General features: G+C 35.8%; 1 protein-coding gene across 1 annotated transcript in view; it reads left to right on the forward strand.

The window, feature by feature from the left end:
- The window catches only part of LOC106875674 (inner centromere protein A), a 55,875-nt gene that overhangs the window by 9,852 nt on the left and 32,466 nt on the right, over nt 1–13,557 (forward strand). The window contains exons 2-4 of the mRNA XM_014923915.2: nt 4,502–4,696; nt 11,980–12,075; nt 12,348–12,648. Coding sequence (XP_014779401.1) covers nt 4,554–4,696; nt 11,980–12,075; nt 12,348–12,648 — 540 coding nt within the window. The 5' untranslated portion in view covers nt 4,502–4,553. The remainder of the gene's footprint in view (nt 1–4,501; nt 4,697–11,979; nt 12,076–12,347; nt 12,649–13,557) is intronic.

Here is a 13,557-nt window from a genome sequence, read left to right on the forward strand (position 1 = left end):
ATACATATACATGTCTCTCTCTCTCTGTGAAAGTATCTGTCACTACAGTATCGAAATGTGATTGTTTCAGTTAGTGGAATAGTTTCATTTTTAAAGTGAAAGTATTTGACATGAGTGTTTTTGTTTCACTTTTGACACGTAATACTTAAATAGTGGAGGAGATATTATGTTGCCGTGTGCTCGAACTCTGCAAGAAGTTAATAATTTTTTTTTACTAAAACACAACTGGAACCCTAAGTAAGGCATGTGTAAAATTTGAATGAAATTGGTTGCGTAGTTCTCGAGTTTTAGGGATTCACACAGACAGACACACACATTCTCATTTTTATATATATAGATACTACAATTAGCCGTCATTTTTGACTAGTTTTAACAAAAAAATTTTTTTTTTTTATTAAGTCACTGTCTAATTGAAAGATAAGAGTTCCTTCCCTTTCAGGATAAAGATTATTTTCGGAGACTTTTTCCATTATGCACCATTTTTGGATATATATACCCCAAAAACACCTAATATCTCCACAACCACTTATCTGATTTATGCGAAATTTATTTCATTCCATCTGTATTTCCATTTCAGTGGGGACTTAATTCATAGTATTTTCCTAGTATGCGCCAGTTTGGCTGAGTAACATTGCAAGCAAGCAAGGTTCAATTTGACTTTTAATAGTACATATATATAAGAGAGAAAGAGAATGACAAGAAGGGACCAAGGCTTCTGGCAGTTTGCTGTGCTTGAGAAGATACATCTAGCTAGGTAAAATTAAGGCTGTCGTTGCATACAGGCTGTCCCTTCACCCCTCTTCAGCCAAGTGATCCTAATCTTGTGGACTCATAGGTGCTGGTGCCATGTAAAGAGCACCTGTGCCATGTAAAAACACCCAGTACACTCTGTAAAGTGGTAGACATTTAGGAAGGGCATCCGCCATAGAAATCATGCCAAAACACATGGAGTCCAGGCAACTCTTTTGCTTGCCAGCTTCTTGTCAAACTGTCCAACCTATGCCAGCATGGAAATCATTAAATGATGAGGATGACTGGAAGCTGAGATTACCAAAAGAATTGGCAATTTAACTTTCTCAGTACGCTGAGTATAGAACTCCTTTAATTAAAATGGCTAAGCCTCCTAATTTTAAGTACCTAATTGTTTTACAGAACAACGTAATAGTGAATATGTGTTGTGGTTTTCAGTTCAATCCCTGGGTCAATAGGACAAAGCAGCCAGTTATCAAGCACTTTCCACTTGTGGTCATCCTCTTACGTATTCAAGAACATGTGTGAATTAAGGGAGATTTGACAGCTAATTCTTGCTGGTTATGTGACCACTTAGAGGTTGACTCATAGACAGTAATCATAAAGGTGACCCATTCAACTAACGCTTGCTTGGTTGGATGGGTTATCAGTATCTGCATCGGCTTGCATACATGGTACCAGAGAAAGCCTGCTAACTTTGTTATTTATTCTTTATTGTGCCATCAGCACTAGAGATTGTTCCATAAAACAGGCAGGATTAATGAGTGCCCCCTACCCTGTATCAGTGTTTATTTGGAGTTATTATTCCTAGATTAGTACTTTTCAATGCAAGGTTCTGGATATCGGTTGAATATCATCTTTCTCCCATTAATTTCTTATTCTTCGTGTTGCTAAGACTCCAGCAGTTGAGTAAAGAAGTATTAGGCAAAACGCAGGTTCTCCATTAGGTTTTATTTACAATATATACACAGGTGTGGTATGTTGCTCTTTTGCAGTCATCTCATGCGGTATAAATTCATTGTTCTCCATTACGCGGGCCATTGCCTCAGGAGACGCAACAAGCGGACTAGCCTAGAGGACAAGCCAGTGAAGTGTGCTCTGCTAGCAGTCGCAGTGAGAAAAGTGAGAACGAACCTCGAGGTTTCTTTCCTTTTATAGTTTTGCCATCGCAAGCCTTGTTGTGAGCTCGCACATGGCAAATGGATGCAGGTGAGGTCTCACTCCAGTCTCGGAGATGGCAATGGCTGTCGCGAGATCTCATTCAATATGGCACTGACTGCTTGTGCCACTACACAGCCTAGGAAGTCTATTTCTTGTACATTTCATTTTTAGCACGTGTGGTACTGTTGTGTGTCTTTTGTATCAGCAACTGCTTTACAGAGTACAAGGTGCAATTTTTTTGCATGCCACTAGTATTAGTGTTATAGAGACAGGCAGTAAGCTGAACATTTAGACAGGTAGAAATGTGTGACAAATAGAAAGATAGGAAGGAATAATAAACAGATTGATAAAATGACTAGAGTTTAATAAAATCAGATTTAATTTTGAAAACTCCTGCCTCTCACAATATAGAAACATTTCTCATGGCCCTAGCAGCCAAAGTGGAAAAGATGTTGCCCTGGAGGATGGCAAGGGAGAGACACTGGAACAGCCACTCACTCACGGGGCTCACACTTGCAGACAGCTATCTCTGCCCTGATAGCAGTGAGTAGGGATATGGTCCAATGTCCAAGAATGTCAGAGGTCTCCACTGCCACAGGCTTGATAATAAACCTGCTGGAGAGCAACTGATACCTTGACATTTTGCTTTTCTTAGCCAGATGAGCAGTGAAGCATGTAGCATCCCAGATGAGGAGCCTACTGCCATGGAATGGGAAAATTATCATACAGTCTAACCTTTTACGATCCCCGCAGTCTAGCCCTGCTGGCTCGAGCTGAGGAGGGAAGCCTGTGACATCTAGCCATGCTTTATGATCTTGTTAAGAGTGGCATGGCATGGAAGGCAGCCAGCATGACTCTTGAGAGCAGGACATAAGACTCTTCTACTCTGTAGACATCACAAAAAGAAAATTGACTGGTATTTGTATGGTGATAAAATCTCTTGTGTTTTTTTTTCAACAATACAGCTAATTGCAACTCCTGTGATTTTTCAGTCAATGTTTTGCTACATTGACAACAGATTTGGTGCTGGCTGAGTGCCACCCAGTGCACCCTGTAAAGTGATTGGTATTAGAAAATGTATCCAAAGCTGACATTGGAGCTCAGTGCTACCCTGTAGCTCGCCAAATCCTATGAAACTATCCAACACATACCAGCATAGAAAACATGATAAATGATGATGACGACGACGACAACGATGTGTATATGCATATAGGCATATATGCAGGCAGGGCTGAAATTTTCTTCCTAATCACTTTCAGGTTTAGTCTCAGTGGGTAACATCTCGAGTAAGTGTCCTCTAGATGTAAGCTAACTAAAGTCTGTTTTGTTTATGGGAGTGATTTCATATTGCCCTTGTGCTGCCAGTTGTGTCATTTGCTCATAATCCACTACAAAAGCATATCCTAGCTTCTTGACATTTGTGAGCTTTGTAAACAAAAGGCTCATTTCAGTGTCATTTATTTCCAATTTTCCATGTAGCTATGTCCTGGCTGTTTTTTGTTTGATAAACTTGGAGATTATTACTTCACTTGGAAACAGGTGGGGTTGAGAACAAAAAGAGCACCTGACCATAGAAAATTCTATTAATGTGGCTGTGTGGTAAGTAGTTTGCTTACAAACCACATGGTTCCGTGTTCAGTCCCACTGCGTGGCACCTTGGGGCTGACCAAAGCCTTGGGAGTGGATTTGGTAGACAGAAACTGAAAGAAGCCTGTCGTATATATGTGTGTGTATATATATGTATATGTTTGTATGTCTGTGTTTGTCCCCCCCTCCCCAACATCGCTTAACAACCGATGCTGGTGTGTTTACATCCCCGTAGCTTAGCAGTTCGGCAAAAGAGACCAATAGAATAAGTACTAGGCTTACAAAGAATAAGTCCCGGGGTCGATTAGCTCGACTAAAGGCAGTGCTCCAGCATGGCCACAGCCAAATGACTGAAACAAGTAAAAGAGTAAAATCTTTTAAAGCATGAAATTTGTTGTAATTTTAGCCAATCAAATCCATCTATTGTCAATGTGCTTTTGCAATAGTATAAAACATGGCATGTATTTTTGTTTTCAAGTGGTACATGGCAAAAAAAAATTCTTTTTGAGAAATTAATAAAAACAATACAAAACTTTTAAAGATAAAGATACTTAATGAAAGAAAACAACAAATTAACATTTACAATGAAATTTTGTGATACCCTGTAAAACCCTAACCCTACCATGGTGGTATCAGCTAGTTGCTAAGGAACATATACAAAAAACAAACTATAGATTTCTACAATGGCAAGAATCAGTGGATCTTTCTCTCTCATTTTTTCCTCTTTTTTTCCATGCATTATAATACTGGAAAAATATCAATGCTTTTTATACAAGATATTTTGTTATAGGATTTCACTGGCTATAATTAGTGGTGTGTTATACACAAATGCCTATGATATATAGATAAATATGATTAATTAAAGTAGGGAAAATATTGGTTTGAGATGTTAATCATAATAGTTAGTGACTGTTATTTTTTATTTTTCTTTACTTGATTGACTTTGTATAATGTTCAAATTTATCAATTTTATGCTCATTAATTTTTTAAAATTCTCTTTCAGGTTTTAGCTTTTTTTTTTTTTCCCTGTCTTTTACAAATTGATTCTACAAAATATGGCTTCAGCAGTTCCCCATACTTTAGGCTTGGATTTAGTGGAACAAAGTGACTTATTCACTAAGGAAGCTTTGGAAAGCTTTGAAGACCATTTCACCTGGCTTGATGAGATTTTAGAGACAGCTAAAACTGCTTTTCAAAGGTATGTATTTCTTATTTAGTACAATTATATGTAACTAGTACATCATCTGGTACAGTTGCTAAAGTATGATGAGAAACTACCAAAAAAACATGGTTTCGCTTAACACTTTAGCATTCAAATTATTCTGTCACATATGCTTATGAATTCACATTGTTTTGAATTAATCATGCATTCTCATAGCTTTCAGATTTCAATAGTATAATTGTATATCTTTAGAATGATATTATAGGGCAGGTGTTAAGAGGCCAGATTTTGAGTTAGAACATAAAACAAGTAGAATTTATGGATCTGGCCAGTTTCAATATAAAGCAAAGTAGAATATTTGGGCTGGATATGGCCAGTTTAAATACTAAAGAGTTAATCCTTATTCTTTTAATTTCCATCTGTACTTAATAACCATTTAGCATTTAAACTGACCATATCCGGCCCAAATATTCCACCTTGTTTTATATTGAAACTGGCAAGATCCAGCCTCTCACACTTACCTTACAATGTCATTCTAAAAATAAATAATCGCATCTTCTAAATCTAATAATGTATTATTAATTTAAAACAATATGAATAAACATTACATTTGACAAATTAAAATGCTAAAGGGTTAAAGGACTGGAGGGTGGAGGAGAGAGGAGCTCCGTGAGGTTTATCCCCTTTGACATTGCATACTGTATCTTGTAATGATCCAATGAACTCTTAAGCTGTTTCACTTTAAACAAAAAAATCCTCATCAATAGAACCTTCTTCAATGCTTTTTAGTGGGTTAAAAAAGAAAATTCTGAAGAATATTTATCCTTGGTCAACCTTGATCAAGCAAACCTAAGGATTAAACATAACTATGGTCATTCATACTTTTTTTAGATACAGTTTAGCAAAGACTTAATCATCCAATGTGTTGTTTTACAATTTTTCAAGACTGCATAATGTAATTTGAGAAAGATTTCACTGCTGGCATTCATTGACCATATGGAGGGTCTCATTGTAAGAGGAAATGATTGCATAGACCATGGGGTTGATAATGTTTTACAACCTGCCAAGAAGTTGACAGTATCTTGTAGACAGCAGCAACACTATGAAATTGATTTCATTAACTTGCAATACAGAGTTAAATTTCTCCTACACGGTACCTGAATTAAGCTATTAAGGGGAAGATTTAGCTTTCACATGTCCAGTATTACAGAAAACCAGAGATAAGCTCCAGCTAGCTCATTGTGATTTGAAAAAGATTTCTTTTCTTTTTTTTTTTTTTTTTTTTTTTTTTGTTATAATCATCATCACTTAATGTTTATATACCATACTGGCATAGCTTGGGCAATTCAGCAGCATCTGATGAGTTAGAGGACTTCATGCCCCAGTATTTTTGGAATGGTTTTTATGGCTGGATGCCCTTTCTAACACCAGTCACTTTAGAGAGTGTATTGAGTGCTTTTCCATCACACCAGCAGTAATGCTTTGCAGTTTGCTAGACTAAGGATTCTAAAGTAGCCTCAATAAATGCAGGAGAATAAGAGAGAGAGAGAGAGAGAGAGAGTGTATGCAATGATTCTAGGTGGGGGTGATGAGAGGAACAGATCCATAGTTGTGAGAAGTTGGTATTAGAGAAGGAAGTAATTGAAGTGATGGAAAAAGAAAGGGATTTGTGTCAGGTTGGAAGTTGAAGGGACAGTGAACAGAGGAGTGATGAGACTTGTTGTGGTAGGTGAGGCAAACAGCCCTGATTTTCTTCTACTACACTCTCTGATCACAGAGAAATGGTTACCAAATTTTTTTGGAACCCTTATATGAATCGCAAAACTTGTATCTATACTTTATGAACAACCTCAGCTACCTTACTTGTTAATAAGGTATCTGTTATAAACCCAAACTGGAATATCTAAGTTTAAAAGGTTTTAATCAACTAAAAATACAGCAATCTAAATTGTAAGCAAAACCAAACTACAATGAAATAACAGTTTTATGCAGCAAGTTGCTACAGTGTCGACTAACTAAAAACCAACACTGAACACGTCGTGCGGCAAACTGAACAGAATTCCGTCCAGCCGCACTGCAGGCAAATAACGGCAATCGAGACAATTAAAATCACGTGATCAAAACTAAAATCACAACATTTTTCCCCCCTTAAAGAAAAAGAACAATTAACTAACAAAATGCACAATACAAACATAACCATGAGCCAATCACAACAACATAATAATGAGGCATTTCATAAGCGTAACACATCATCAATCATAAATTTAACTTATCAGGAACTTTTTTTTGTTCTGGATGAATGCCAGTGCAAAGTAGTTTGAGGTTCTGGTTCTTGAGCTGGTGTAGGTGGGACAGAATCAATCATAGTACCTGAAAACCACCATGGTGTTCATGCACTTGAGATTCAGTGTCAGCAACATCAGTTTGATCCTTACTTAACTGATACTCCTCAGTTGTTTTGCCAGTAGGAGCTAAATCTTTAATGGACACAGTACTTTCACGTCCACCTGGGCACTGCACCCTCCCGTGGTTAGGGTTAATTTGTATCAATTGGGCTTCATCTACTAACGGATCATGCTTATTGCGTACATGTCATTTAACAAACACTTTAGCAGGTCCTTGCATTAACTAAGTGGGAACGGAAACACCACACATAGAACGTCTAGGAAATTTTAAAAATCTCTCATGCAAGGTCTCATTAGTTGCCATGCATAATAATGAATGTTGCGATTGTAAAACTTCTGGAAGCACGACTTCCCATTGAGAAACTGGTAAATTTCTGCTATGTAAGGCCAATTTAATGGAATTCCATATTACTCCATTATTCCTTTCACATTGAGCATTCCCATGAGGATTGTACACAGTAGAATGAGTAATCGCTATACCCCTATCATACAGAAATTAAGTTCTTTAGATGCAAAACATTTAGCATTATCACTATGAATAACAGCAGGAAATCTGAAAAGATTAAACAAAACCTTCAAATTACAAATAACAGAATGAGCACTAGTATCAGTACATGGAAAAATAAACGAAAAATGTGAATACTCATCCACAACAGTTAAAAAATAATGGTTCTTTGACACTGAAGGTAGGGGTCCTTTAAAATCAACACTCAATCTTTCAAAAGCTTGAGTAGATTTAATTACTGACGAAACAGGTTTTAGTAAAGCGAAGCTTTACATCATCTACAGAGTATGGTAAATTCTTAACTTTAATATAAGGAAACAATCATGTGATCCCAGGATGACACAGCGCTACATGAACATGGTACAGTTCATTATCAGTCATAGCTGCGCAATAGGTACATAATAAAGCATCAGATGCAACATTAAACTTGCCTTGGAGGTAAATGATATCAAATTTATACTGGGCTAATTCGATTCGCCAATGCATTATCTCTTCATTTTTAGGTTTATTGCGCTTTTGACAATTAAACATAAAAGCAACACTGTTTTGATCAGTTATTAGTGTGAAGTTACGTCCAAGAAGAAAATGAGTCCATTTTCTCACAGATTCCACAATTGCTGTTGCCTCTTTTTCAATACAAGAACAACGACACTCACTTGGGTTGAGGGTTCTTGAAAAAAATGCAACTGGCTTTCCATTTTGGTGTAAAATGCCAGATATAGCTACCTCTCTAGCTTTCATAAATCACTTTTAAGGTAGCTTTTGCTAAAGCATCTTGTAAAGTTTTTAAACTTGACAAGACTTGTTCACTCAAAGGAAAATATTTAGTATCAACTAACGGTTTTATCTTGTCAGAGAATCCATTTAGAATAATATGCAAATAGACCAACAATTCGACTCAGTGCTTCATGGGTACTAGGAATAGGTAGTTCTAATAAGGGTTTTACCCGGTCAGGGTCAGATTTCAAGTTACCATTTTGAATTTCATAGCTAAGCAATCGAATCAGTGAAGTGCTGTAAATTCTTTTGGCATCATTAAAAGTTAAATTATAGTCTTTAGCAGCTTGAAGAAAATGTTTTAAATTTTGATCCATGTTCTTCCTTCGATTTACCACACACAGTTATGTTGTCGATATATGCAAAAGTAGCTCTACAATTATGGCTTTCAATTATATTATCAATCACTCTCTGGAAACAGGGTACTGCATTTGTAAGTCTGAAAGCAATATGTTTGCTTTGATATAATTTTCCCTGTGCTTCGAAAGCCGTGTAAGGTCGATCTTCAACTGGAATCTCAACTAGATGATACACACTTTCGAGATCCAGTGTGCTAAAATAATTAAATTGAGCTATTTTTGTGACCATGTCATGCATATTTGGCAGTGGATATCCATCTAATTGCCTAAACTTATTTATAGTCTCACTATAATCAATACACAGTCTCTTGTGATGATTTTCTCCTGATATTACCAATACCTGGGCTCGCCAGGGAGAACACTGGGTTCAATTACCCCTTCTGCAGATCTTGGCTTATAGTATCAGCAATAAATTTTTCATTATTGGTGGACTATCTTCTCGATTTTGTAACTATGAGTTTACAGTCAGAGTTTAACTTTTCAAACAACCTTGGTGTAATGTCACTTTTAATGCAATTTAGAGTTCCCAAATGTAATGGGGGCTTGTCGCTGTCAAAGGTAATCTGTACATGTTGATGCTGTTTTAAGAAATTTTGTCCTAAATTATATCTACAAACAAATTATCAAGTACCACCAGCTTTACTTGCTCGTAAATTCTTCCTTGAAGTTCAATTGAACCCATACAATAACCGTTGTTTTGGGAACGATTTCCATTGACAGCCATGTTAATTTCATTCCTTTCGGACTTCACCACCAATTTGTTTTTACTTTGCAAAGTCTTTGTTAATATGATTCATAGTAGAGCCGGTATCAATCAAAGCAAATGCTTTCGTGCCATCGACTGTTATTGTATAATTAACTTTAGTAGCAGCTCCACTTTGACATAAAACCACAGCGAAGTTGCCATCATCAAGAGCTGCTGATGTCTTATCAAAATTTTTGCAGTTACTTGACAGCATTCTTTAGCAAACTGACCAAAATATCCACATTTGTAGGACTTGCTCCGCCTAGCGAGACACTTAAACCTCAGATGAAAATCATTAGATCCGCAAAAGGTGCAGGATTTTTGAGTTTGTTTTGTTGCTGCACAAGCTGTGTTTCCATCAAGAATTGAGATTTTGTTTTCATCACGTGGAATAAACGTTGACAAACAGCTTCCCTGGCTGTTTATAGCAGACTGGCTGCTATTATACACTTCAGAATTCCTTTGAGCAACTTCCAGCATGCAAGCTTGATTAAATATCGCTTCTAAAGTTATCAACACATCTTGAATATTTTCTAAAAATCTAAGGCAAGTTGAAGATGACATTAATCCCAAGATAAATGCGTCACAAACAGCTTCATTTTTGTGAGTCTCAGCGTCCACTGCTCTGTATCTGCAATCTTTAGCTGGTCATTTCAGTTTCTGTAAATAGTCAACTGATTGACCTGGTTCTTGTTTACATGTCGTTAAGAAGTGTCTCGCAAAAATAATGTTCAAGGGTTTCATGTACAGTTGCTCCAGAGTTTGAATTTCTTCTACGTAATTCTCACATTCACTTATGAGTTCGTAAACGTCTTTATCTATGTGCGCTATTAAACACCTAAGCTTGCTTTCATCAGTGATAGGCGGTTCAGCAGGAAATGATTCTAAAAAATTTATAAAATTTCTGAACCAATATTTCCATTCTTTTGAAGCTTGACTCAAACTTGGATCAGCGGTGAACTAATTTGGTTTTATAAATTTGCTGTCCATTCTCTCTCTAGCTATTTTTAGTTGATTAAATTGTTATAAACCCAAAATGGAATGTCTAAATTTTAAAGGTTTAAATCAACTAAAAATACAACAATCTACATTACAAAGATTGCTAAATTATAAGCAAAACCAAACTTCAACACAATAACAGTTTTATGCAGCGAGTTGCTACAGCCTCAACTAACTAAAAACCAACACTGAACACGTCATGCCACAGACAGAACTCCGTGCAGCCGCACTGCAGGCAAATAACAGCAATTGAGACAACTAAAATCACAACAGTATCAAATTAAGCAGACGTTATTTTATAGAGAATTTAATTATGAACAAAAATGAACTTTTAAATCCTTTTGAAAGATACCATATTTATTGGAACCATAGAATCTTTTTGTAGAATTCTGGAGTCTTCAGAAACTCATTTTGGGAGGCACTGATGTAAAGAACAGCTATTCTACCACACTACAATTGTAAATGATTTTAGTTTTGCGATGGTAGAGATGGTGGAATGCCAAAAGGAAACCAGTCAAATTTTTTAATCTTCTAAAAACATGCAGAGACTATTGGATTTACTTTCCAACCGTTGTACTGTGTGAGGTCCCACTTCTTATATAATGTTTATGGCTGATAATAAAATATTGTTCAATTCAAGTCAATGCTTTGCCAAAAATGTTAGAGCTTCAGACAAAATAATTTTAGTTCTTTGGAAGTAGACTTAAAGCTGTCATCCAGTTTAACCCTTTTGTTACCATATTTCTGTTGAGATGCTCTGTGTTTCTTTCAATTAATTTTAAATATAACAAAGAATTTAGTAAAATAACTTAGTTGTCATTAAGCTAGTGTTAGGAACATATTGCAACTAAGGTTTGGTGGCAGATTTTAATTCAGAACTTTTGAAAACAGGACATTTGTACTATAAAGCCAGAGGCACTTTCAGGTGGGTTGGGTATCGAAAGGGTTAATATCACTACCTGGTCTTGAGCAGTATTTACTCTGCAAACATTCAATTCAGGTCTTCAGTTCGAAGATAACGTTCCTCCTATCTTTCCTCCAATCATGGAGAACCTGAAAAAAAAAGAAGAAATCACTGACTACCTTCTATGTCTAAGTGATTAAAAAAAAATCTATGACTATTTTAGTTTTGAGATTTCACATCACTTGTCTTCATTACCTCTCTTGCCTTACCTACAGGTAATCATACCCATTTCAGTGAAATCAGCCACAAACCTTGTTGTTGTCACAGCTGTAGATAGTACTTATGAGTGAAGAGAGTATAAAGAGTAAATCACATGTTCCAACTTTTTTTGTAAATAGTAGACCTAACACCAGTAACTGGTCCTTGATTCCCTTTAGCAAGATTCACTGTTGATAACATTTGGACCGGACTCTTGGCTCCATTCACACCTATGGTTTTCCTGCTGATATCCTTTTCTGTAAACTTTTGTTTTCTTTTGCTAATAAATGCAAATGTTTATTATTAAAGTGAAAAAAAAAATGCATTTACATCAGTTCTTAGCAGTAGAATTTATTTATCCTTCCAGTTCTCAGATCCAGGTATTGCCCAAAACACCATCAGCTAAACAGTGCCGTGCCCAGAGAAAACAGAGTGAGCTTCCTTCATTTATAAGCAGATCCAGGTGAGCTATGCCATTGTTATGTAGAAATGAATTGGAAATGAACTGTTGAAAATTAACATTTAACTTTAGTAATTATAAAAAATGTCAATTTTAATATTTTGTATATCAATTAAAGGATGGAAATGTTAAGTAATACGAATTTTATAATAAACTTTGAGTTTATTTTCTGTTAGAAAATGTAATATAATAAGATGAAAATTTTCAAGCATTTGTTGTTATTGTTGTGGTGGTTGAATGAATGAAATATTTCATGTTTTCTTTCTCTTTTATAGCATTTGTGTTGGGAAGACTCTTCAGTTTTCTGAAACTGATACTTCATCTTGCAATGATGAGAATATCCCACCTGAAGAAGAATCAGATGGTAATACTAACAGTAGCTATTCAACACGCTCTACTAGACAAAGAACTGTGCAAATCTCAAAGGCAAGAAAACAACCTGCACGAGGAAAATCCAAAAGAAATTGTTCTAATTTAACATCTCCCAAAAATGGCCAAGTGTTAACCTCAAATATTGATGCTGTTTCACCTGCCAAAAAATCACTCTCTCCTCAGAAGTCTTTGACTGACTCAAATGTATGTATTTCAATTTAATCATTTCTTTTTAACTGGGAGTTAATGGAAAGAGCACATGGTGTGAATGGGGTTCAAGAAGTTGAGTTAAGAGTGGGCGTGTAGAAGACAGAGGTGGAGAGGGTGAAGTTAGAATGCTTGATGGAGACGATGATGAAACGTAAAGTGTGGTGGTGGTGTCACTAAGGATTTGGTTAATGGTGATGGTTGCTGGACCATGAAAAGTGCTGGGTTTTTTGTTTTTATTTAATTTTTATATTACTCGTCACTTAAAACATGTACTTTAGTGCAATTAATTATCTGCCAGATTGAAACATATTTGTTTAAAGAATGTCAAATGATAGCTGGCATAAGCTAACAAGAGAAAGAATGGGAAAGTTTAGCATATGACATAGAGAGGAAAGAGGGTCAGATTACAAGAACAAGCACAGAAGCAGCAGCTTAGAAGAGGAGAATATATGAATGAAAGAGAATACAATGAGTGTTTAGCACAGATGAGAGAAAGTTTAAGACAGAAAGGAAAATAAAAATTAATGCATGTATCAAGAAAACTGGAAATTCATAGTTGAATGTTACAACATTGGTGAAATTATTAATGTATTATGTAATCATTGTGAAGCTCAAAACATAAAACTATAGCTTTCAGACATGTTTCTTGAGTTTTTACCATTCAATACGACTTATGTGAACTTTTACATCATCTCAATCAAATGCCTCAAAAGAATATACAATTCTATCTTAGAATTTTCAAAATAACCTTGGAATTTCAACAAGTACTGCTAGTTATTTTTCATCAGCTTCCATTGTGTCAAATTATTTCAATGTGTTATCCATAAAAAATTTTTAATTTGAAATCACAGATTCTTATCCAGAAATTCTAAGATATTATAGTTATTTGACTGCCAGAGTCAA

This window comes from Octopus bimaculoides, chromosome 8 (assembly GCF_001194135.2).
Source record: "Octopus bimaculoides isolate UCB-OBI-ISO-001 chromosome 8, ASM119413v2, whole genome shotgun sequence".
NCBI lineage: Eukaryota > Metazoa > Mollusca > Cephalopoda > Octopoda > Octopodidae > Octopus > Octopus bimaculoides.